The sequence below is a fragment of the Chrysochloris asiatica genome, unplaced genomic scaffold (genome assembly GCF_000296735.1).
Source record: "Chrysochloris asiatica unplaced genomic scaffold, ChrAsi1.0 scaffold00124, whole genome shotgun sequence".
NCBI lineage: Eukaryota > Metazoa > Chordata > Mammalia > Afrosoricida > Chrysochloridae > Chrysochloris > Chrysochloris asiatica.
In genome coordinates, this window is record NW_006408642.1 from 5,393,880 (window position 1) to 5,417,339 (window position 23,460).

At 35.4% G+C, this 23,460-nt stretch overlaps 1 protein-coding gene across 1 annotated transcript in view; it reads left to right on the forward strand.

Moving 5' to 3' along the window:
- TOPAZ1 (testis and ovary specific PAZ domain containing 1) overlaps window positions 1–23,460 on the forward strand; it is a 109,626-nt gene that overhangs the window by 45,718 nt on the left and 40,448 nt on the right. Inside the window, exons 10-16 of the mRNA XM_006868775.1 lie at window positions 3,153–3,304; window positions 3,498–3,590; window positions 4,748–4,863; window positions 12,540–12,606; window positions 17,102–17,276; window positions 17,889–17,989; window positions 19,918–20,083. Of these exons, the coding sequence (XP_006868837.1) occupies window positions 3,153–3,304; window positions 3,498–3,590; window positions 4,748–4,863; window positions 12,540–12,606; window positions 17,102–17,276; window positions 17,889–17,989; window positions 19,918–20,083 (870 nt within the window). The remainder of the gene's footprint in view (window positions 1–3,152; window positions 3,305–3,497; window positions 3,591–4,747; window positions 4,864–12,539; window positions 12,607–17,101; window positions 17,277–17,888; window positions 17,990–19,917; window positions 20,084–23,460) is intronic.

Genomic DNA, 23,460 nt, shown 5'->3' on the forward strand with positions numbered 1-23,460 from the left:
AAAAATGTTTTATTAATAAATTAATGTTAATTCAGATACTCTGAATTTCCTGTATGCTTTGTATACATTGTTGTTGTTAGGTGCCATTGAGTCAGTACCAACTCACAGTGACCCTATGCACAACAGAACAAAGCACTGCCTGGTCCTGGGTCAACCTCATAGTCGTTACTACATTTGAGCCCACTGATGCTGCCACTGTGCCAGTCTGTCTCCCTAGGGGTCTTCCTCTTTTTCTCTGACCCTTTACTTTACTAAACATAATATCCTTTTCCAGTGACTGGTCCCTCCTGACAATATGTCCGAAGTATAAGAGATGAACTTTGGCCATCCTGGCTGTACTCCTTCCAATGCAGATCTGTTTATTCTTCTGGCATTCCATGATACTTTGACTGTTTTCCAACACTGTAACTCAAACACCAATTCTTCTGTGGTCTTCCTTAGTCACTGCCCAACTTTTGCATGTGTATTAGCTTACTGAAAATACTATGGCTTGAATCAGGTGCACCTTAGTCCTCAAACTGACATCTTTGCTCTTCACACTTTAATTTTGCAACAGATTTGCCCAATGCAATACCTTGTTTGATATCTTGACGGCTGCTTCCATGAGCATTTGATGGTTGAGCTGAGCAATATGAAGTCACTGACAACTTCATATTTTCTCCGTTTATACAGCTTTACTTATTGGCCCAGTTGGGAGGATTTTTTGTTTTCTTTACGTTGAGTCAACCCATTTATGGGAAAAAGAAGTGAAAAGATATGCAGTTTTTTTCCACAAAATGTTCAGAGCCCCTTTATATACATAACCAGGTAGACACTGCTGAGTGAATATCAGCAAGATTTTGTCTGTACTGCCCAGGCAGAGCAACTGTAGCACATTAAGAAGCTTTATAATAAAGTTTATATTATTGGTACTAAAGTATCTAATGTTTTAAAATTGGGAAAGCTGTGCAACAAGGTTGTGTTCATTCACCATACTTATTCAACCTGTATGCTGAGCAGATAATACAAGAAGCTGGGCTCTATGAAGAAAAACGAGGTGTCAGGATTGGAGGAAGACTCATTAACAACCTGCGATATGCAGATGGTACAACCTTGCTTGCTGAAAATCAAGAGGACATGAAACATTTACTGATGAAGATCAAAGAACACAGCCTTCAGTATGGAGTGCATCTCAATGTCATGAAAACAAAAATCCTCACCACTGGACCAATAACATTCTTACCAGTGGAGAAAAGATTGAAGTTGTCAAAGACTTCATTCTTCTTGGATCAACTGTCAACATTCACGGAAGCAGCAGTCAAGATATCAGACAACGTTTTGCATTAGGCAAATCTGCTGCACAGATTAAAGTGTTGAAGAGCAAAGATGTCAGCTTGAGGACTAAGGTGCGCCTGACCCAAGCCATGGTATTTTCAATAATCTCATATGGATGCAAAATCTAGACAGTGAATAAGGAAGATCATAGAAGAATTGTGGTGTTGGAGGAGAATACTAAAAGTGCCATAGCCTGCCAAAAGAACCAATAGATCTGTTTTGGAGGAGGTACAGCCAAAGTGCTCCTTGGAGGCCAAGATGGCTAAACTTGATCTCTCATACTTTGGACATGTTGTCAGGAGGGAACAGTCACTGGAGAAGGATATCATGCTGGGTAAGAGGGAGGGTTGAAAACGAGGAAGACCCCCAAGATGAATAGGCCAGGTGGCATCATTGATGGTGTCAAGTGTGGCAGCGGTAGTGAGGTTGGTTCAGGATCAGACATTGTTTCGTTCTGCTGTGCATGGGGCTCTGAGTCAGTTCTGACTCAATGGCACCTCACAACAACAACAACAAAGTATCTAATGATTACAGCTTCAATATTAATTATTCTACTGTACCACTGAACTTTTTGAATAGCTGCTTTTCCCAAGCAGGTAATCCATCTAGCAGCAATTATTTCTGGTAGAAATAATTAATACAAAAATAAATTTTGCCAAAATCAGTTTTACCTAGGGGGTACAGATTTTGATCAGAGAAATTTAAGAATAGGAAAGAAAATAAACTGATCCCAACTAAAATAATTGTAGAAAAATTAATGGGGAATAAATAGATATGATTTAAGTATTTTTAGGAAATAGATTAAGGAATTGAACTGACATAAAGAAAATTCTTCATGTCAGAATTCTTAATTGTTGATAAGGGTTTTTAAGTCAGTTCCAACACATAGCAATTCTATATAGGGATTCAAAGGAGCAGCTGGTGGGATTGAACCGCCAGTCTTGGCAATTACTCCAGTGCTTATCCTACAGCACCACACCAGGACTCCATAATTTATAATAAACTGTTAATTTTTTTTTTGAACTTTTAATTATGAATTGGGTGGGGGTTCACAGAGCAGATCATCAGTTTACATTCAATAATTCATACACATTAGTTTTTTAAACTTTATTTTAGTAGGTATATGCATATATAAAATACCAACGATAATCATAAAGTTGATTCAAATACATCCACAGAGTCAAAATGGTGGTGGTATTAAAACAACAAAGAAGCTTGTGTCAATGTAGTCTGCATTTATCTCCACATTAAACAAATTCTCACAGGTGTTTAGGTAATTACCTCAAATCTAAAGCAGTTTGATTCTTTGGGAGTTCATTTGTTGTTGCTATTGTTGTTAAATGCCATGAAGTCGGCTCTGACACATAGTGACCCTGTATAGGGTGTCCGAGGAGCACCTGGTGAGCTTAAACCGCTGACCTTGCAGTTCAGACAGCTTTGCAGTCTGGCACATTAATCCACAGTGCCACACCAGGATTCCATTTAGAGACCATAATATGTTTGGCAATTTAAACAAATTCTTTGTAGATAGCTGCCCATGAGTTAGCGCCCTGACTATAACATGCCTGGTTGACTTCAAATATTATTGCCATTTTGACTTTTGCTTAGTTTATTTTTATCAAATATTTCTGATACTAGAAATACTCCATTCAAGAAAACCAAATTATATTATTATAAATACTTATTTATAATTAAATTTGGTATTTCATGTTAATGTGTAAATGTGATATTCAATTTAATATGTAAATTTAAATAGTATATTTAAATAGAGAAAAATAGTATAAGACAGATGAATATCTTAAAAGCAGCAAATGACTTTAGTATATTTTCATTTTCAGTCAACATTTTTATGGAGTACTACAGAAAGTTCCCTCCAGGTATACACTTTGATTTACAAGTGCTAAATGACCTTCTGAATTCTTTACTCAAACATTGTTTATTGAAAGAAGTATTTCAGGTAGTGAACCTCAGCATAATGCTTAAAATGCTGGTAAGTAACCTAAAAATCCCCATATTTAAATTGTACGTGAATTTCTTTGTTGTATTTGATGTTTGTATAATTTAGTTACATTTCTGTTTGTTAACATTTCCTAGAGAACACTTGTGTTTTTCAGCATAAATGAGTTTGACAAGCTTACTGAAAGAAGACATGAAAATGAGTATAATTTTTTTGTTTTATCTAGCCTGCTCTGAAAATATTACTAAATATATTTGAGCATGTGGCAACTATGAACTTAAGGAATGCAATACCTGCTTTAATTGATATGTTTTGCAAGGTATGGTTTTATTTTCTCTTATTCTCTGTTAATAAAGAACCACAATTATTACTACTTACATCCTTAAACTGCCTTTTCTTCACATCATGGATGCCAAAGAATTCTATTTGCAGAAAAATTATCTGTCTCTTTAAATAGATTTTATAAACAGACTCCAGTGACTTGACAAGCCATCCCTTAAATAAATAGGTCCATATACTCAAAGTGATTATTTTCTGATTTGCAACTCTAGTCATATCTGTTCCTAAAGAATGAGTAAAGAAAATAGTCTTTCCCCAAAAGACTTGAGGTAGTTTATAACAAATTAACATATAAATAGAAAAACAAAGAAAGTAGACTTAGGAATTAGTTTTAATTCAACTTTAAACAAAAACAAATAAATTTCATGACTCAAAAAATAAATTAAAATTTTGTTTTTTGTTGAATACTTTCTAGTATTTGGTACTACTCACCCAGCCCACTTTAAAACAGCCTAATAGCAGCCAAAGGAGCCACTTTGATTAGCTGACTATCAAGTAGTTAATGAATATTTTTAGATTCACATTACAAAATTTGACAGAATATTTGGTCTGGAAATTTTCCAAAGCAAAAGATACTGGTCACCTGTAGTAGTTGTAGAAATTCAGTAAGGATCCTACAATTTGTCTGATATAAGTAGCTTGGCATTCTGCATAATGTACTCTAATTACTGTACAAATAAACCTAACTGATAATAGAAAATGTCTTGCAAAGACAGTGATTTTATTTTTGCATGACTAATATGGAGTTATTATTTCTAGAAATCATTTGATACCAGTACCAATTTCCCTGTTGAGACTATTTCAAAGTTCAGTGGTGATTAAAACCATGTAATTATTATAGAGGAAGATACTTTTCCTCCTCCTTGCTGGAGCAGTGTACCATACCCCTATCTAATTACCATACATATTATTAAGAAAAGAGCAATTAGCAACTTATTTTACATTGCTGTAGGTTGTTACCTAGTTTGTCAAGAAACAATTTCTAGTTAGCCTGGTATTTGAGCAGTGTTCAAATATTTGAAGTATTTTAATTTTACATATCTTCATGTTTCACTTCATCAGTCTTTTAATGATTTCCCACACATTAGCTTCTCAACTCTTTCACATATTTACAAAAGTGATTATTCTTTTCTACAGCTTGTTGAAGCTGGGATGGTACTTGACCCAGAACACTTTAACTATATTGTTAAGCTCTTATACCAAGTACAAGCTTCCAAACAAGAAATAACTGTGGTTATGAACTTAAAATCCAGGTGAGAAAAAGATTCCAATTAAGGCTAAAATATATGTCTTTTTTTTTTTTAATGGGAATTTATAAAGAATGAAGGTAACATACTTGGTGCACTTGTTGTTAGCTGCCATCAGCTTGGCCACTGCCTCACGGCAACTCCATATACCATGTAACAAAACCTGTCTGCATCCTGAAACATCCCCGTGATCAGTTGCAAATTGGGCTGCTTTGATACAGGATTTTTACTGGCTGATTTTTGAAAGTAGATTGCCAGGTCTTTCTTTATTATATGTATGTAAAACTAATTCTTACTGAGTTTATTCTGACTCAGATGACTCCCTGTGTGCCTGAGCTGAATTGTGCTCAGTAGGGGTTTCAATAGCTGATTCTTTGAAAGCACATTATTAGGGCTTTCTTCAAGGTACCTTTGTTGTTGTTGTTGTGTGCTGTGGAGTTTGTTCGACTCATAGCGACCCTGCGACCCTGTACAGCGTTTCCGAGGCTGTAAACCTTTACAGGAGCAGAACGCCTCATCTTTCTCCCACGGAACAGCCGGTAGTTTCAAACTGCTGATCTTGCTGCTCGCAGCCCAATTCATAACCACTATGCTACCAGAGCTCCTTTGGGTGGACTCAAATCTGCAACCTTTCTTTTGGTTAGCAACATATTGGTTAAAATGCACATTAACCATTTGCAACATCCTGGGACTCCTACATGAATTATGTTGTTAAGTGCCATCGAGTTGGTTCCAACCCTTAGCAACCCTTTATAGGATTTCCAAGGAGTGGCTGGTGGGTTTGAAGTGCCAACCTTGTGGTTCAAATTGACCTTGTAGAGTAGCACATTATCATGTACCTTAAGTTTTTTCTCTCTTGCACTCGCTCCTTGTCATGTAAGCCTACTGAAATACTTTAATGCCCTCCCTTATTCTTTCTTTCATTTATTCACTTTCTCTGTCAGGTTTTGAGCCCCCAAAGACCTTTGGGGTTTTTTTTTAACTTCTGATAATTATAAAAGTAGTACTATAACATACCTGTGTTGAATAAAAAGAGAGTCATTACTTTTAATTTTTTTTCATTTAAGTATAGAATATATAGAGAAAAGTATACAAATCATACATATTTAAGTGAACCATAACTTTTTCAATAATTTTTTTGTTCAAAATAGAGCAGAACATAGAATTCAACAATTTCTGCATTATAATTCATTGACATTCATTACCTTCCTCAAGTTATACAACCTTTTTCACCTTCCCTTTCCAAATTGTTCTTCCCCCTTAACTTAAACTCACTACCTCTTAAGTTTCCTGTGTAACCTTCTGAGTTGTAAATATAATCTCATATAGCTAGTTCTTTAAAAGAACACAATGCTCAGGTCATAAATTTTTTACCTAATTAAGCTCAACTATCGTTTGGAGTCTTGATGCTGAAGGATAAGCACTGGACCACAAGATTGGTTTGAACTGCAAAACCCATTAGCTGCTTTTTGGAAACACTACACAGGGTTGCTGTGAGTCAGAACTGACTTGACAGCACTTAGCAATAATATTTGGTTTAAAGAATACTTCAGGGATATTTTTTACTTAAAATTTAAGGATTATCTCAGGGCAATCGTTTCTGGCTCTGTGCAGCTTCAGTGACGCCAAAGAGTCTGGATTTCTTAATAGTTTGAAATTCTGTTCTGTATTTTCCCCCTTTTAACCAGGATTCTTCTATAGAATCTTAAAACTGAACTGTAACTTTTTAAATGAATTCATATTTGATAAAGTACAAATGGTATCAACCACTGAAATCCTTAAGAATGCCCAGAAATCACCTATTCAGAGCTTCCACAACTGTGAGGGGGCTTCACAAATTGATATACACGTGAGTAAAGACATAGAGAAGGCCACAGAAGAATTTATACATTTAAATTAGGATGCTGGCAAAGGATACTAAAAGTACCATGGACTTCCAAAAGAACCAAAACATCTTGTCTTAAAAGCAGTACAGCCAAAATGCTCCTTAGAAGCGATGTTGGTGAGACTTCATCTCATATATTTTGGACATGTTATCAGAAGGGAAGACATCATGCTTGGTAAAGTAGAAGGTCAGTATAAAAGAGGAATACTCAAGATGGATTGACACCATGGCTTCAACAATGTTCCCAAACATAGCAACAACTGAGGATGGTTCAAGACCAGGCAACATTTTATTCTGTTGTACACAGAGTCACTCTGAGTTGGAATACATATACATTTTTTGATTGTACTAAAATACATAAAACATAGTATTTGCAGTTTTGACCATTTTTAAGTATACTATTTATACTATTTAGTAGCATCATTGTTACTCACAGTGTCGTGTAACAATCACCACTGTCTATTGCCAAAACTTTTTCATCACCCCAAACAGAAATTCTGTACCCACTAAGCAGTAAATCCTCGTTCCTTCCTCACACCAGCCCTTGGTCACTAGAAATCTACTTCTTGTCCCTATGTTTTTGCTTCTAGATGTTTCATATAATTGAGACCATAAAACATTTGTCCTTTTGTGACTGATTTACGTCACTTAGCTTGTTTTCAAGGTTCATGCATATTATAGTTTATGTCAGAACTTCATTTCTCTTTGGTTGAATAATATTTGATTCGTTGTATGTGTTATCATTTTGTTTATCTGTGCATTTGTTGATGAACACGTGTGTACCTTTGGATACTGTGTATTACAAGGGTAGGTAAAAAACTATTGTTAGGAATTTATAGACCCCTTTATTAAACAAAAAGACATATCCTACATTTTGGTCTATAAACTTCTAAAGACAATGTTTCCATCTCTCTAACCCTCCCTGAAGAACTTTGCACTCTGCAGTTTACATCACATAAAAATGGTAGCTTTGGCATCCGTAAGGGACTGAAACCACATTCCTTTCAGTGTTTTGTGAGTTTGGAGAACATAAAGAAGCATGAAGATTCAAGAACAGGGCTGTAGGGTGGATGCAGTAAGGTTTCCTAATGAAATTCTCATAAGACAGCCCTTGCTGTCCTTGAATAAGCAGGTGTAATGTCATGATGGAAAGAAATTCCTTGATAAAACTTCACTTTGCTTTTTTTCACCAATGAAGTTTTCCATTTTCTTAAAACTTGTAATAAGCCCCATGATTCACGTGTGTGTGTAAAGTATCCTGACAAGACTAAGACAAGTGTATTACTGAGAGAACTTGTCTGCAGTCATCCACTAATCACAGAGACAAGTTTGAACACATTTTGTTTGGAATAAACCCATGCATATATGAACTGGAACCCTAGTAACAATACTTTCTCACTTTATGTATTTTCTTATATACACGCTGCTGCTACTGTTAGTGCTGTCGAGTCAAACGGTGACATACCATGGATAATTTGAGATTTGCTTTCTCACTTAACAGTTTTTACTAGAAATCAGTTCATTGAAAACTACATTCTTCTTAATAATTGCAAAGTATTCTGTTATATGGATATACTATAGATTATTCAGCCGCTGTCTGATGTATGGCATTAAAGTGTCCTCAGTATTTTGCAATTGTAAACAATGCTGCAGTGGTAACCTTGAAAGTATGTATTTTTATATAGTTGAAAGTGTATCTTCAAGGTACATTTGTAGGAGCACGTCTAAAAGTAAATGCATTAAAACAACCACTAAACTATACAAAGAGATACACTCAAAAATGCTATATATGATCAGAATGAAATTTGAAAAATGTTTAGGTAAATCACAGAAGAACAAGGAAAGGTAACTATAGGAATGAAAAACAGAACAAGCAGAAACCATGTAATAAAAGGATAGACTGAAGCCTTAAAATCAATAATTACTTTCATTGTAAGTATTCTAAATATAACAATTAACGATTAAAGAACAGATTGGAAGAGGGATATAAAAGTAACATTCATCTTTATGCTTTCTACCTGAAATGCCCATTATAAAGATAAAGATAGGGTGAAAGTAAAAGGAGAGAAACAGGTATGAATGGTTATGATAATATCACTAATATAGTAAATATCAGGGCAAAAGAAATTACCAGGCACAAAGAGGAACACTATTTAGTGATGAAATGGTCAGTACACCAAGAAGAGATACCAATTCTAAATGTGTATATTCCATACAACAGCAAAAATTATGATAGAATGAAGAAATAAATACATCTAGAATTATACTTGGGCTCTTCGACATCCTTCTCAGCAGTTGATAGAGGAACCAGATATGATATATGTACACACGTATATATGTAGATATATGTATATAATAACGCAACCAACAAGATCTAATAGACATTTGTAGGACAATCCACTCCAAAAACAGCATAATATACATCTTCAAATTCCCATAGAACATTCACTAAGATAACACCATATTCTAGATTTTGAAACTTTATACTTGAAGTTATGCAGAATATATTATCTGACCTAAAGAATTTAAACTGCAAGTCAATATGGAAAGATAACAGAAAAGTCTCCACATACTTAGAAATTAAACAGCACACTTCCAAATAATCCATTAGGCAAGAGAATGTGTCAGAAATAAAAGCTAAATGAGGAAAAATGAAAATATGATACCACAATTTGTGGGATGCCACTAAAGGAGTGCTAAGAAGGAAATGTACAACACTGAAAGTTTCTACCTCAGGAAACAAAAATAGCAAGATAAATGCAAAGCATAGAATAGAAATGATAAAGATGTGCTGGAAGCAAGGAGGCTGGAAACAAAACCAATGGAGAAAATTAAACAATTGGTGCTTTGAAAATAAAAGTAAAATTGATAAGCCTCTGGAAAGATTAATGAAGATAAAAAGCAGACACAAATTACCAGCATAAGGAAGGAAATGAGTTGTCAGTATAGATCGTTAAGTAATTAGATGGATAATACAGTATTATCTTGATCAAGTATACACATATAACCTCAATAATGTAGGTGCGATGAAGCAATTTTCAAAAAAGAGAACCCAAGAGTCAAAACTACATTAGTATCACTCATGAACTTAAATATAGAAATCTTCAAAATAATAGCATATCAACTACAGAAATACATAAAATAATTATACTGTATATCCATCAAAGTGGGGTATATGGTTCAATATTTGAAAATCAATATAATCCACCTATCAGCATTAGACAAATCACATGATCTCAATACACAATAAGATATTTAATAAGCTTCAACATTATACATGCATGATACATTCAGAAAAGAACAGAAATTTGTCATCCTGATAGCAAAAGTGTGGAAATATTTGAACAATATTACTATCAAATACAAGTAAAAGTTTTGTTGATGATTCAACAACAGTTTTAACAGAATATTCTTAAAGAACTGCTAGAAATCCAAGCCAAATTCAGAAGACATGGAAAGAGGAATATCATTGCTGATATCTGTTGGATCTTGACAAAGCAAATAATACCAGAAAGATGTTTTATTGTTGTTGTGTTTTATTGACTATGCAAAGACATCTGAATCTGTGGTTCATAACAAATTATGAATAACATTGCGAAGAATGGGGATTCCAGAACACTTAACTGTGTTTATGTAGAAGTTGGTACATGGACTAAGGCAGTTGTTCAAACAGCAAGGGCATACTGAGTGTTTTAAAATCGGGAACAGTGTGAGCAAGATTTGTATCCTTTCATCATATTTAACCAATTGATGCTGAGCAAATAATTCAAGAAGCTGAACTATATAAAGAATATGGCATTAGGATTGGAGGAATACTCATTAATAACCTGCGGTATGCAGATAACAAAACCTTGCATGCTAAGTGAAGAGCACTTGAAGCTCTAGTGAAAAAGAAATATAGATCACACTTAAAACAAATCCTCATAGCAGGATTCAGAAACAACATCCTGGTAAAATACTGAAGGCAAGGATTTAGTTTTACTTGGATTCATAGTCAATGCCCATGGAAGCAGCAGTCACAAAATCGAAGTATTGCATTTGGCAAATAGATTATGAAAAACTTCATTAAAATGTTAAAAGCTAAATTTGTCACTTTGAGGACTAAAGTACGCCTGACCCAAGTTATGGTGTTAAATGGAAGACCCACGAAGAATAGATGCCTTTAATTTATGATGTCAGTGAAGAATATTAAGTAGACCATGAACTGGCAGAAGAACAAATCTGTCTTGGAAGAAATACAGGCAGAATGCTCCTCAGAAGGGACGATGGTGAGACTTTCATGTACTTCGGACATGTTATCTGGAAGAACCAGTTTCTGGAGGACACCAGGATTGGTAAAGTAATAGGGTCAGCAAAAAAATAGGAAGAACCTCAATGATCTGGATTAACACAGTGACTACAACAATGGGCTCAAACAGCAATGAATGTGAAAATGGCACAAAACTGTGTAGTGTTTCATTGTTTTCGACACTATGAGTCAGAACCAACTCGTTGTTGAGTCGGTTCCGACTCGGTGGCACCTGGCAAAATGAAGAAATTTATAGATAACATCATACTCAAAGAATGTTTCCTCTTTAAAATCAAGAAATGACTAAGATGTGTGCTCACACCACTTTTATTCACTATAATACAGAAAGTCCTAGGTAGTACAATGAGCAAGAAAAAAATAAAAACCATATATTAATATTTTTTAGAGGCTCATCTTTCCATTTCTTTACTGACTTCAATAAATTCTGTTTTCATTTCACCCTCTTTTGTTCATTTCTGTTTGTACTGTTAATATCTGGCTTAAATAATTTTTTATGTCTTCAAATGCTTATTTGAGTATATTTAAATCTGTTTAGAATATTGACTTAAAAACAGTTTTCTTATACTTCATCATTGTTTCTCGGGACTGTTTTCTTAATATGTATGAAATTTTGCTTCCTGATTTTCTGCAATATCTCTGCATGGACTTTTGTTTATTTTTGTGATATTTGATTGTTTTACATCTAGTTCAATAGCACCCTCTTCTGTCTGCACGGGAAAATCTAGGTACTTTGCCCAAGTTTTGTTTATTTTGATGTGGTCAGAAGAGCTGGAGCTGTGAGTCCTCTTATTTTATGGTTTTGTTATTTTTTCAGAATCTTAAATCTCTCCCCCTTTTATTATTTTCCTCTTACCATTTGCCACAGGAACGTTTTACTTCATGTTTCTCTCTTTTTACCCCCAGAAGCTATGCATTTTAAGTTCCTTCTCTCTGTGGATAGCCCAGACACTTCCTTAGCATTTTCAAATGTTTATGGCAGTATTTTCTAATCCATTTTCTGTCTAGTAGCACTTCTCCTCTTTTCCTCACAGATTTTTGTTTGATAACTTTATTTGTGGTTTTTATTGTGGTTTGTCTTCTCATGGTACAATCCTGTGGAACATTGATTATAGGGTAAAAATCATTTGCTGGTATTTGAGGTTTTCTTTTTGTTTTTATTCATAATTATTTTAAAGTTTTAGTACTCATTTTCTTGAAGTTAGGCGGAGTGTGTTTTTTTTAATGTAAGATGCTTATTCCTTCTTGATGCCTATTGTTTACAGTGGAAATAATATTAGATAGGTAACTATTTAGTTGCCATACAGGGTCATTATGGGTTGGAACAACTCAATGGCACTTAACAACTACAACAAAGACTGTTTATACTATATACTGCATTCAATTTTCTATAAGCTCTTAGATATAAACAAATGGTGCAAGTGACGTAGGAGTAGTAGTAACTTTTGGGGATGAACGTAAGTATAATTAATCTTTTTCTGTTTGTTAAAGGTTACAGATGAGGCCATTTAAAAAGAAATGGAAGTGTGATTTAGATTCAGCCTTGATTGAAATACAGGTATGGCACAGTTTTGCTGTCTTTTTCTGTTTAACAGATGTATTTTTAAGAGTAATTTTAGGTTTACCTAAAAATTATACATTAAAAGACACTTTTTTTTTTTTTAAAGAAATTGCTGGGATTTCTGAAACCTGTAACAACAAAAAGTTGAAATAGTAATTACATTTTAAGAAAAGTTTTAGAAATATAACTGTTTTACATATAAATTGCTCAAGGAAAAGTTGTTAAGTGCCATCAAATCAGTTATGACTCATATTGACCCTGTGTAAGCTATGCCTTCTTTAGAAAGCATAAGTGACGACTATACACATGGACCTCACCAGATGGAATGCATAGAAATCAAATTGACTACATCTGCGGAAAGAGAAGATGGAAAGCTTCATATCATCAATCAAAACAAGGTCAGGGGCACACTGTGGAACAGACCGACCATCAATTACTCATATGTAGATTCAAACTGAAGCTGAAGAAAATGAAAACAAATCCACAAGAGCCACAATATGACCTTGAATATATCCCACCTGAATTTAGAGATTATCTGAAGAATATATTTGATACATTAAACACTAAAGACCGAAGACCAGAAGAGTTGTGGGATGACATCAAGAGCATCATACATGAAGAAAACAAAAAGTTATTAAGAAGACAAGAAAGATGGAAAAGATAAAAATGGATGTCAGAGGAGACACTGAAACTTGCTATCCAGTGTAGAGATGCTAATGCAAATGGAAGAAATGAGGAGGTCCAAGAACTGAACAGAAAATTTCAAAGATCAGCTTGAGAAGATAAAGCCAAATATTACAACAAAAAGTGCAAAGATCTGGAATCAGAAAACCAAAAAGGAAGAACACGCTCAGCATTTCTCAAGCTGGAGGAACTGAAGAAAAAATTCAAGCCTCGACTTTCATTATTGAGAGATTCTCTGGGCAAATTATTGAATGAGGCAGAAAGCATCAAGAGAAGATGGAAGGAATACACATAGTCGCTGTACCAAAAGGAAATGGTTACTGTTCAACCGTTTCAAGAGGTAGCATATGATTAAGAGCCAATGATACTGAAGGTAGAAGTCCAAGATGCACTGAAGGCATTGGCAAAGAACAAGGCACCAGGAATTGATGGAATAAAAGTTGAAATCTTTCAAGAAAGTGAGGCGGCACAGGAGGCACTCACTCATCTCTGCCAAGAAATTTGGAAGACAACTATCTAGCCAACTAATTGGAAGAGATCCATATTTGTTCCCATTCCAAAGAGAGATGAATCAACAGAATGCAGAAAATCATTGGACAATCTCTTTGATATCCCATGTGAGTAAAGTTTTGCTAAAGGTAATACAGAAACGGCTTCTATCATACATTGACAGAGAACTTACAGAGGGGTTCAAGCCAGATTCAGAAGAGGCAGTGGAACAAGGGATATCATTGCTGATGTCCGATGGATCTTGTCAGAAAGCAGAGAATATCAGAAAGATGTTTACCTGTGCTTTATTGACTATGCACAGGCTTTCGATTGTGTGGATCTTGACTAACTATGGACAACATTGCAAAGTATGAGTATTCTGGAACACTTAATTGTACTCATGAGGAATCTGTACGTAGAACAAGAAGCAGTTGTTCCAACAGAACTGGGAACACTGAATGTTTTAAAATTGAAAAAGATATGCGACTGGGTTGTATTTTTTTGCCATAATTATTCAACCTGTATGCTGAGCAAATAATCAAGAAGCTGGGATCTATGAAGAAAAACGTGGCATCAGGATTGGAGGAAGACTCATTAACAACTTGCAATAAGCGAATAATACAACCTTGCTTGTTAAAAGTGAAGAGAACTTAAAACATTTACTGATGAAGATCAAAGAGCACAGTCTTTGGTATGAATTACATCTCAATGTAAAGAAAACAAAAGTCTTCTCCACTGGACTAATAAACAACATTCTTATCAATGGGGAAAAGATTGAAGTTGTCAAGGATTTCATTCTTCTTGGATCAAGTATCAACACTCAAGGAAGCAGCAGTCAAGAAATCAAATGATGTATTGCATTAGGCAAATCTGCTGCACAAGAACTTTTTAAAGTGTTGAAGAGCAAAGATGGTCAGCTTGAAGACTAATGGTATTTTCAATAACGTCATATGCATGTAAAAACTGGACAGTGAATAAGGAAGACCATATAAGAATTGATGCTTTTGAGTTATGGTGTTGGAGGAGAATATTGAAAGTGCCATGGGCTGCCAAAAGAACCAATAGATCTGTTTTGGAAGAAGTGCAGCCAGAGTGCTCTTTAGAGGCCAAGATGGCCAAACTTTATCTCTCATACTTTGGACATATTGTCAGGAGGGACCATTCACTAGAGAAGGATATCATGTTTGGTAAGGTGGATGGTGAGAGAGAAAGTGGAAGGCCCCCAATGAGATGGATTGGCCAAGTGACAGTATCAGTGGACTCAAGCGTGGCAACAGCAGTGAGGTTGGCCAAGGATCGGGCAGTGTTTCGTTCTGCTATGCATAAGGTCACTATGGGTCGGTACGACAAGATTTCCAAGGAGTTAGAATCGCCAACCTTGTGATTAGCAGTCCAGTGCTTATAGTAGTACAGTGTCATATTTCCTTTTTATATATTTTGAGATATAAACATGTTAGTTTCTGAAGTTTGCAGACTATCCTAAAAATGACTTCAGTTTTGTTTCCAAATTAATTTGCATTGAGGTAAAATAATGACTGTGATAATTTCACTGCTCAGACTGACTTTTCTCATATGGTTGGGCAAACCTCTTCAATGTGCATGGCATGAAGTTATGGAAGTGCTACAGTGTGCTCCATGGTGGGAAAAACTAGGGCCACACTAAACTCTGTGAGTTAAGAGCACCAAGAAATACAGAACTTTCAGCAAGACTTTTATTTTAAAATATAATGGCATTTTTGTATTTATATATTATTTAGTTTGTCTCAAAAAACTCGATTCTGATTCGTAATATTATGTAGGGTTTCCGAGACTAAAATCTGTAAGGTAACAAGACAGTCTAATCTTGACTGGTGGTTTTGAACCATTGATCTTTTCGTTAGCAGCCTTAGCCTGCAGTGACACTGAGACCTTAATTTAATGTCTTGTATCATTGGTGTGGTGCTGTGGGTTAATGCGCCAGACTGCAAAGCTGTTTGAACTGCAAGGTTGGGGGTTCAAGCTCACCAGCTGATCCTCGGAAACCCTATACAGGGTCACTATGGGTCGGAACTGACTCGACGGCACATAACAAATCATTGGAACAACCGTTTTGTTTATTTTTCCAATGATACTTGGTAAGCTATTTTTTAGTTTATAATAACTAATAAGATGTGACATATACTGACATTTACTTGGTAGCCCCTTTTATAAAAATGTATTTGCTAAAAAAGGTATACAAACTTCCAATCAGAGATGGGCAAGTAGAAGTAAAGTGCAGTCTCTAAAAGCAGTAAAGTATATTACTATGAAGACAGCTTTAAAGCTGAAATGTATGAACTGTGGGCTGGGTACCATACTACATACTTTACCTGGGTTATGCCTATAGAAACTGAGTGAGTTTGGAACTATTACAATCACTGTTTTGTACCATCAGAGATATTAAGCAATTTTCCCAAAATGACATAGCAAGCCATTTATTTCCATAAAATCTATTTCCAGTCTCAAGTTCAGTTTGGAAGGTGTTACTATTAAGTGTTGTTGTTTTTGTTAAGTGTCGTTGAGTCCATTCCAACTCATAGCTACCCTATAGGGTTTTCGAGGCTTTTTAAAATCTTTATGGGAGCAGAAAGCCTTTTCTTTTTCCCACGGAAACACTGGTGGGCTTGAACTGCCTACCATGTGGTTGGTTCAGAGTCCACAGCTTATTGTATGGATTTACTGTGTTCTCCATTAAGTACACTTCTTGTTGTTGAGTGCCACCGACTCAGTTCTGACTCATAGCCAACCCCGTTTGGGGTTTTAGAGGAATAGCAGGTGAGTCTGAACTGTTGACCTTGTGGTTCACAGTACAGTGCTGATCCTACAGCACCACACCTAGAAGGAGTCCATTAAGTTCATTATTGTTGTTAAGTGCTGCCAAGTCAGTTCCAACCCATTGCCACCCTGTATAGGGTTTCTGAGGAGCTGTTGGTGAGCTTGAACTGATGACTTTGTAGTTCAAACTGACCTTGCAGTCCAGTGCACTAACCCACAGCACCATACCAGGACCATATAAAGTGCATAAGGAACTAGATCATTAAAACAAATGGACATTGCCATCTTGAATTTATAGAGACTTTGCTATAATCACAAAATTGATGTGTACAATACCATGTTATTAAAGTTGTAACGCTTCTCAGTAAATGTGAAAGATTTGCGGAGATTGCCTTAATAATTTCTGTTTATCTAATGCCTAGATGTGTCTAACCCATAAGCTGTTTGTATAAGTGACATGGTTTTCTTTTTTCCTTCCTTCTTGCCTTCCATCCTCCCTCTGTTTTACTTTTAATAATTTTAATAGTGCTGTAAAGAAAAAGGCGACTGGACCAAATTGGGAAATTTATACGTTAATGTAAAAGTAGGCTGTGAAAAATTTGCAGATTTCCAGAGATTTTGTGCTTGTATTGCTGAAACATTAACAAAAGACTTTAAAGAAGAAATACCAGGTGTACCTTTTTGTGAATTTGCTGAAACAGGTAAAATGTCGTTGTTTTAGTGTGATGATTGCGTGTTAGGATGATTTAATGTACTTAGTAGAGACATTAGCCATTCGCTACTATTGTCTTTATTTTGGGGGTCAGTAAGCTTTTTCTATAAAGGGCCAGGTAGTAAATCTTTTAGACTTTGTACATATACATGTAGGAGCCTGGGTGGTGCCATCAGATAAGCATTGGACTTCTAATGATGAAGTTGGCAGTTCAAACTCACCAGCTGCTCCACGGGAGAAAGATGAGTTTTTTTGCACCTGTAAATATTTACAGCCTTAGAAACCCTATGTAAGGTCTCTATGAATTGGAATTGACTCAGTGGCAGTGGTGAGAGGGAGACACACACATACATGGCCTCTGCATAGTTTTCTTTCTTTCTTTCCTTTTTTTTTAACAACTCTTTAAAAATAGACAAATCATTTTCAGCTCATGGACTGTATCAAAATAAACTATGGTCTACATTGGCCCACAGGTTTTAGTTTGCCAACCACTAGTTATAGTTTGTCTTTTTAGTAAACTCAATAATTATGTATTAATTTGCTTTTCCATAATTTCCAGTGACTATTTTGCTTTTTTCTATATGTCTGCTTTGTTTTCCAGTTAGCAAAGAAATACAAAATAGTGAAGTAGATAAAGGTTTGCTGGGAAGAATCGGAATCAGTGCTTTGTACTTCTATCATAAACTGTTACAGTGGTCCAAGGTAATTTATTAAATTTTTGTTTTGGCTTGGTATAGAGAATGTTAGTTTTTAAAAAATATGAACTGAATATAAGCTAACTTTGGTGGTGGGCGTGGTTATGTGCCGTGGAATCAATTCCAACTCATAATGACCCTGCATAGGGTTTCTGAGGCTGTAAATCTTTACGGGAGCAGAAAAGCTCATCTTTCTCCCACAAAACCACTGGTAGCTTTGAACTGCTGACGTTGAGATTAGCAGCCCCATTCGTAACCACTGCGCTGCCAGAGCTGCTTTAGAAATTAGTAATTTGTTATTAATTACTGCAGGTGACAAAATGAGACCCAGACTTGTAAGTAAATAATAGGTTGTTGTTAGATTATTATATCAGGAAAATGTGGAAAGGAGGTGGCATGAGATTGGCTACTATTTTGAATGGCAGGATAGAAAATATTTTGAAAGCCATATTGATGCAGCATTCAGTCCACAATTTATTTTGCCAACTCCTGAACTCAAAAATGAACCCAGAGTGCTCACAATTAATAGAACTGTTTAACTGTCACCTCTTAGAATATTCTGGGACAATAAATAATTTATGTGTTAATGTCTACGTTTGAGACTTAACTCACTATTGAAGTGGTTTAGTGTCTATAGACAATATTTTGCTGCTCTTCTTCAGATTTCCTTGTGGTGGTTTGTGAATTTAATAAAAGTTAAAACAAAAACAGCCAAGATGGTTGTACAGAAAAATTATCATCTTTTCCTGAGGTTTAGCACTAATTGTGGGATAGGCCTAAGATGAGCAAGATGTATCTGGTCTCTATTCTTACAGTGTAGCTTAAAGTGGTGATAGCATGAATTTATGTGACATTCAGTGTTTGGGAATTTGAAGATCGCCTGACAAGAAGATTGTTTTAGAAAAGTCACTGATTTTGCTAAAATTTTATTAGAGTGTTTTAGTTTTTTTGGTAATGTTTTCTTAAGACATAAAGGGTTGATGACTTTTTACTTGTATTCTAACTAAAAAGTTTAAGTTTCTTATTTAAAATGAATGTTTTAATTATTTTCTTCTTTAGTATGACTTTTTAATGAAATCTATCATTTTTATATACAGAGGTATATCCATTGAAATTATACTAAAGATGTACTCATTCTAACAGTAAAATAGCAAGTTCTATGACCTCATAATCATGACTTAAAATGTCTATAATATGATATAAAAACAGGTCTTCATACTGTGACCAGAAGACTGAATCTAGCCCATAGTATGTTTTTGTATGGCCTATGAGCTAAGAATATTTTTAAATGTATAACCATTTTTTAAAGGTTAAACATTTTAAAACAATAACAAAGAAGAACAATATACAATATGGTGGTCTGTAAGCCTACAATATTTTTACAGAAAAAGTCCAACCTGTTATAAAATTTTGTGTCAAATTTCTGATGTCCAGACCATTAAATAATGTAATGATTTTTTTTTTAAATAAAAATATGTATCTGGGTTTTTTGTTTGTTTTTCAACTATCTTGGCCTAAACTGGTAACAAATTATTTTCTTTTCTACTCACTCTCTTGGATCTCAACATAGTCAACAGAAGAAGAATAAAAATACATTATTAGTGATTTCCCACTTTGAGGCATGAAATCCTTTTGCCAAATGAAATCTTAATGGAGGAAGCATAGTGTGTAAAACAGATAAAAGAGCTGTTGATAAAGGGGACCAAAGGATGGAGGCAAAGAAGGAGAATAATATTAGCAAAGTCCTGCCTGATCCCCTCCTTCCGTCTTTATAGCTGAGTAAGAAGGAGCTAAAGGAGAGTAGAATGTTGGAGCTGTATGAAAACCATTGATCCAAATCTAGATCATTGGCTTCTGTATGATTATTGGTGACTTTATATATCTCTGTAGTATGATAATGATTGGTATTCATTTAGTTCTTTATTTTTACTCTAGGGAAGGAAGGTCTTAGATAAACTGTATGAATTAAAAATACATTTTACAAGTTTAAAAGGACTTACAGGGCCTGAGAAGGTAGCACCAAGATGTCAAATTGTGAATATTGCAGCAGAAATTTTTCTCAAAAGTGGAAGTCTAGATGGTGCCATTTGGGTATTGAGAGGTAAGTTCTGTATATGCAAACATAAAATAATGTGTTAAACTTGTCATAATTGGTCTTTGTAATTACCTTAAGTTGATAGCAAATTATAGGTGATAATTTGGTCAAAACCTTTTTAAAATGTGGGTAGGAAAAGTGGTTATATAAACCAAAAGGGAAAATTAACCTAGCTTTCAAGCAGAAATTGTCTGAACTATGCAGGGCAGACATCATACTTAGTACTTTATTTTGATTTTCCCAATCAATCTTGAGAAATTGGAATATTACAATTCCCATTTTATGGATAAGAAATTCTGTCAGAGATTACTAAGCAGCTTGCCCAAAAATTACATAAAGAGTAAGGAGTGGATGCCAAATTCAGATTCAGAAAGTCCAGCTTCAGAGCCCAAGGTTTTCAACTGTCATCTGACAAAGGGACATCCAATTGTTATCTGCATAGACTCTGTATTCTCATTTATAATTAAATTTTACTTCAAACCAAGACAGATAAAGCTTACTTTCCCTAGTAAGGCAAACAGTCTGGCAGAAATTACAGTGAAATTAAACAGGCAGATAAAACTGAGATTCACTTGGTATAAGATAAATAAAAATTTAGCGAACTAGAATGTCATGTGGATCCTGTGGTATAGTGCTGTAGGCTCAGCACTTTACTAACTACAGGGTTGGTGATTCGGTCCCATCCACCACTCCTTGGAAACCCTGTACAGGGTCACTGAGTTTGAACTGACTTGATGGCACTTACACATAGTGGGATGCAAGATAAAGGTAAGGCTTTCTGCTACCACAAAGATTTACAGCTTTGAAAACCCTGTACAGGGTCACTTTGAGTCTGAACTGACTTCATGGACATTCAGGCAGATTTTATTTGTTGGAAAAAGAATGAAGAAAAATCAGTTTAAAAGTTTAGGTGGGAAGGTGAAATATGTGCATGAGTAAAGCAAATGGATAACCTTTACACTAACACACCTATAGAGTCCTGGTATGGTGCTCGGGTTTAATGCGCTTGACTACAAAGTCGGCTTTAACCTCAAGGTAGGCAGTTCAAACTCAACAATCGCTCTTTGGAAACCCTGTACAGGGTTGCTATGAGTCAGATCTAACTCAACGGCACTTACCAACAACAACACACATATATTAACACATAAAAATATACACTGGCATACTCACATATTCATACACATGTACATACACACTAAGTTCTTTGTTCAAAGTGTTGAAGGTTTATGGAATATGAAGGTCTTATAAGGAGTGGACTTATAGCAGATTTTATGGTGAAAGGTTTGTTGGAAAAGGTATTCTTCAATTTGTCAAACATAGTGTCTGCATGGATGCATGATGGGGTCTCATAAGGCAGAAGAGTGACCAACATAGGAATGAGCAAAATACAAATCAGGGTTCACAGATTCTATAAGAAAGAAGAGATGTGACTAGAAAATTCAAACGATGAAAGTGTTGATTAAAATGAGCTTAATCTCTTGCTATCAGTGATAAATGCAGAATTCATGTTTGTAGTGACAGTTACAATTGAAAGTCATTTACATAAGTAAAATTTATATTTCTTCAAAAGAAATTCTTAGAATTTCTTTTGTTCTTAAAGGTTTCTGCAGCCAACAGACAGTTCCAAAAATAGGCAACAAATATAAATGATAGTGTTACTTACTTGTTATTTCACTTATAAGAAGATAAAAAAAATAAAAAAGAAGGTAAATAATGCCTTAAAATTTTTAAAACACCATTTGAATCTGTCAACTAGCAAAGATGAAATTTGGTGATGCACTTTTGATAGCCAGAGAAATGGACTCATACACATTGTCTTTAGGGGCTTTTTGGCAGAGTATCTGTCAGAAGTTAAAAACACAAATTTTCTTTACTCTATTAACTCCATTTCATAAAATTTTCCCTATAAACACATTTATATTGATAGATATGAGCGTGCACTCCTGTTATCTGAAATCTTTTGTTGCCACCAACAGTAGCAAGATTCCAGACTTGAAATGCTGTTAATAGAGTATGGGCTAATTAAACTGTGGAATTGCCATATGCAGGAGTAGGATGAGGCAGTCTATAGATACTCATTTGGAGTGATCTCCAGGATCTATTGCCAAGTGAAAAAGAATGTGCAGAACAGTGTGTACAGTATGCTACCATTTGTTTAAAGAAATAAAATGTATGCATACATATTTGCTTATATCCATAAAATATTTGTAGAGCATCAGACAAAGTTGCCTCAAGAAAAAAATGAGTGCTTGGAAGATGGGTGAGAGGCAGATTTACTTTCTGCACATACTTATTTTTTCCTTTTAAAAAATTTTTGTATTGCCAGTAAACTTTTAAGGCAGTCCTGGGGTGGCACTATAAGATGAGCGCTGGACTGTTAACTGCCAGGTTGGTAGTTCAGACCCACCAGCTGCTCCTTGAAACCCTACACAGGGTCGCCATGAGTTGAAACAACACTTTTTAAGAAAAGCCTTTGTGTTGCAGTGGTTAAGTGCTTGGATGCAAACCAAAATGTCAGTGGTTTGAACCCACCAGCTACTCCATGGGAGAAAACAGCAGCAGTCTGCTTCTGTAAAGATTCTTGTTATATGTCATAGAATTAGTTCCTATTCATAGTGACCCTGTGTAAGAGTTTTAAAGGCTGCGTATCAAGGAGCTCTGGTAGCGTATTGGTTACAATCAGCCTGCGAACCACAAGGTCAGCAGTTTGAAACTACCAGGTGTTCCATGAGAGAAAGATAAGGCCTTCTGCTCCCATAAAGATTAACAGCCTTGGACACCCTGTACAAGGTCACTATGAGTCGGAACCGACTCCACGGCACATAACAACAACAATCTTTGTGAGAGCAGAAAGCTTTGTCTTTCGCCCATGTAGCAGCTGGTGGACTTGAACCGTCAACCTGTGGTTGTCAGCCCAGTGCTTATTGTACAGAGTCACATCACTTCCTCTGTAAAGTGGTTGTTGTTGTTAAATGCCATTAAGTCAGTTCTGACCCATAGCAATCCTGAATAAGGTTCCCGAGGAGTTGCTGGTGAGCTTAGCTGCCAACCTTGCAGTTCAAACTGACTTTGCAGTCCAGTGCGTTAACCCACAGCGCCACAAGAGTGCAGCCTTGGAAACTTAGTGGGACTATTCTATTTTTTCCTATAGGGCTGCTGGCAGTCAGAATTTGGCTTGATCAACCATATACATTACTCAAGTTTGAGAAGTGGAAAATACACATTTTTTGGTTTAGTGGGTGGCAGACTTTATGGTGAGAAGTCCCGTTGTTTTGGATTCTTACTTTGACATTTAAAACTCTTTCCCCAATATCAGTAATTTGTATCCTGGCAAATGAGTGAGAAATTCTAACCCTTATCAAAAAAAAAAAAAAAAAAAAAAA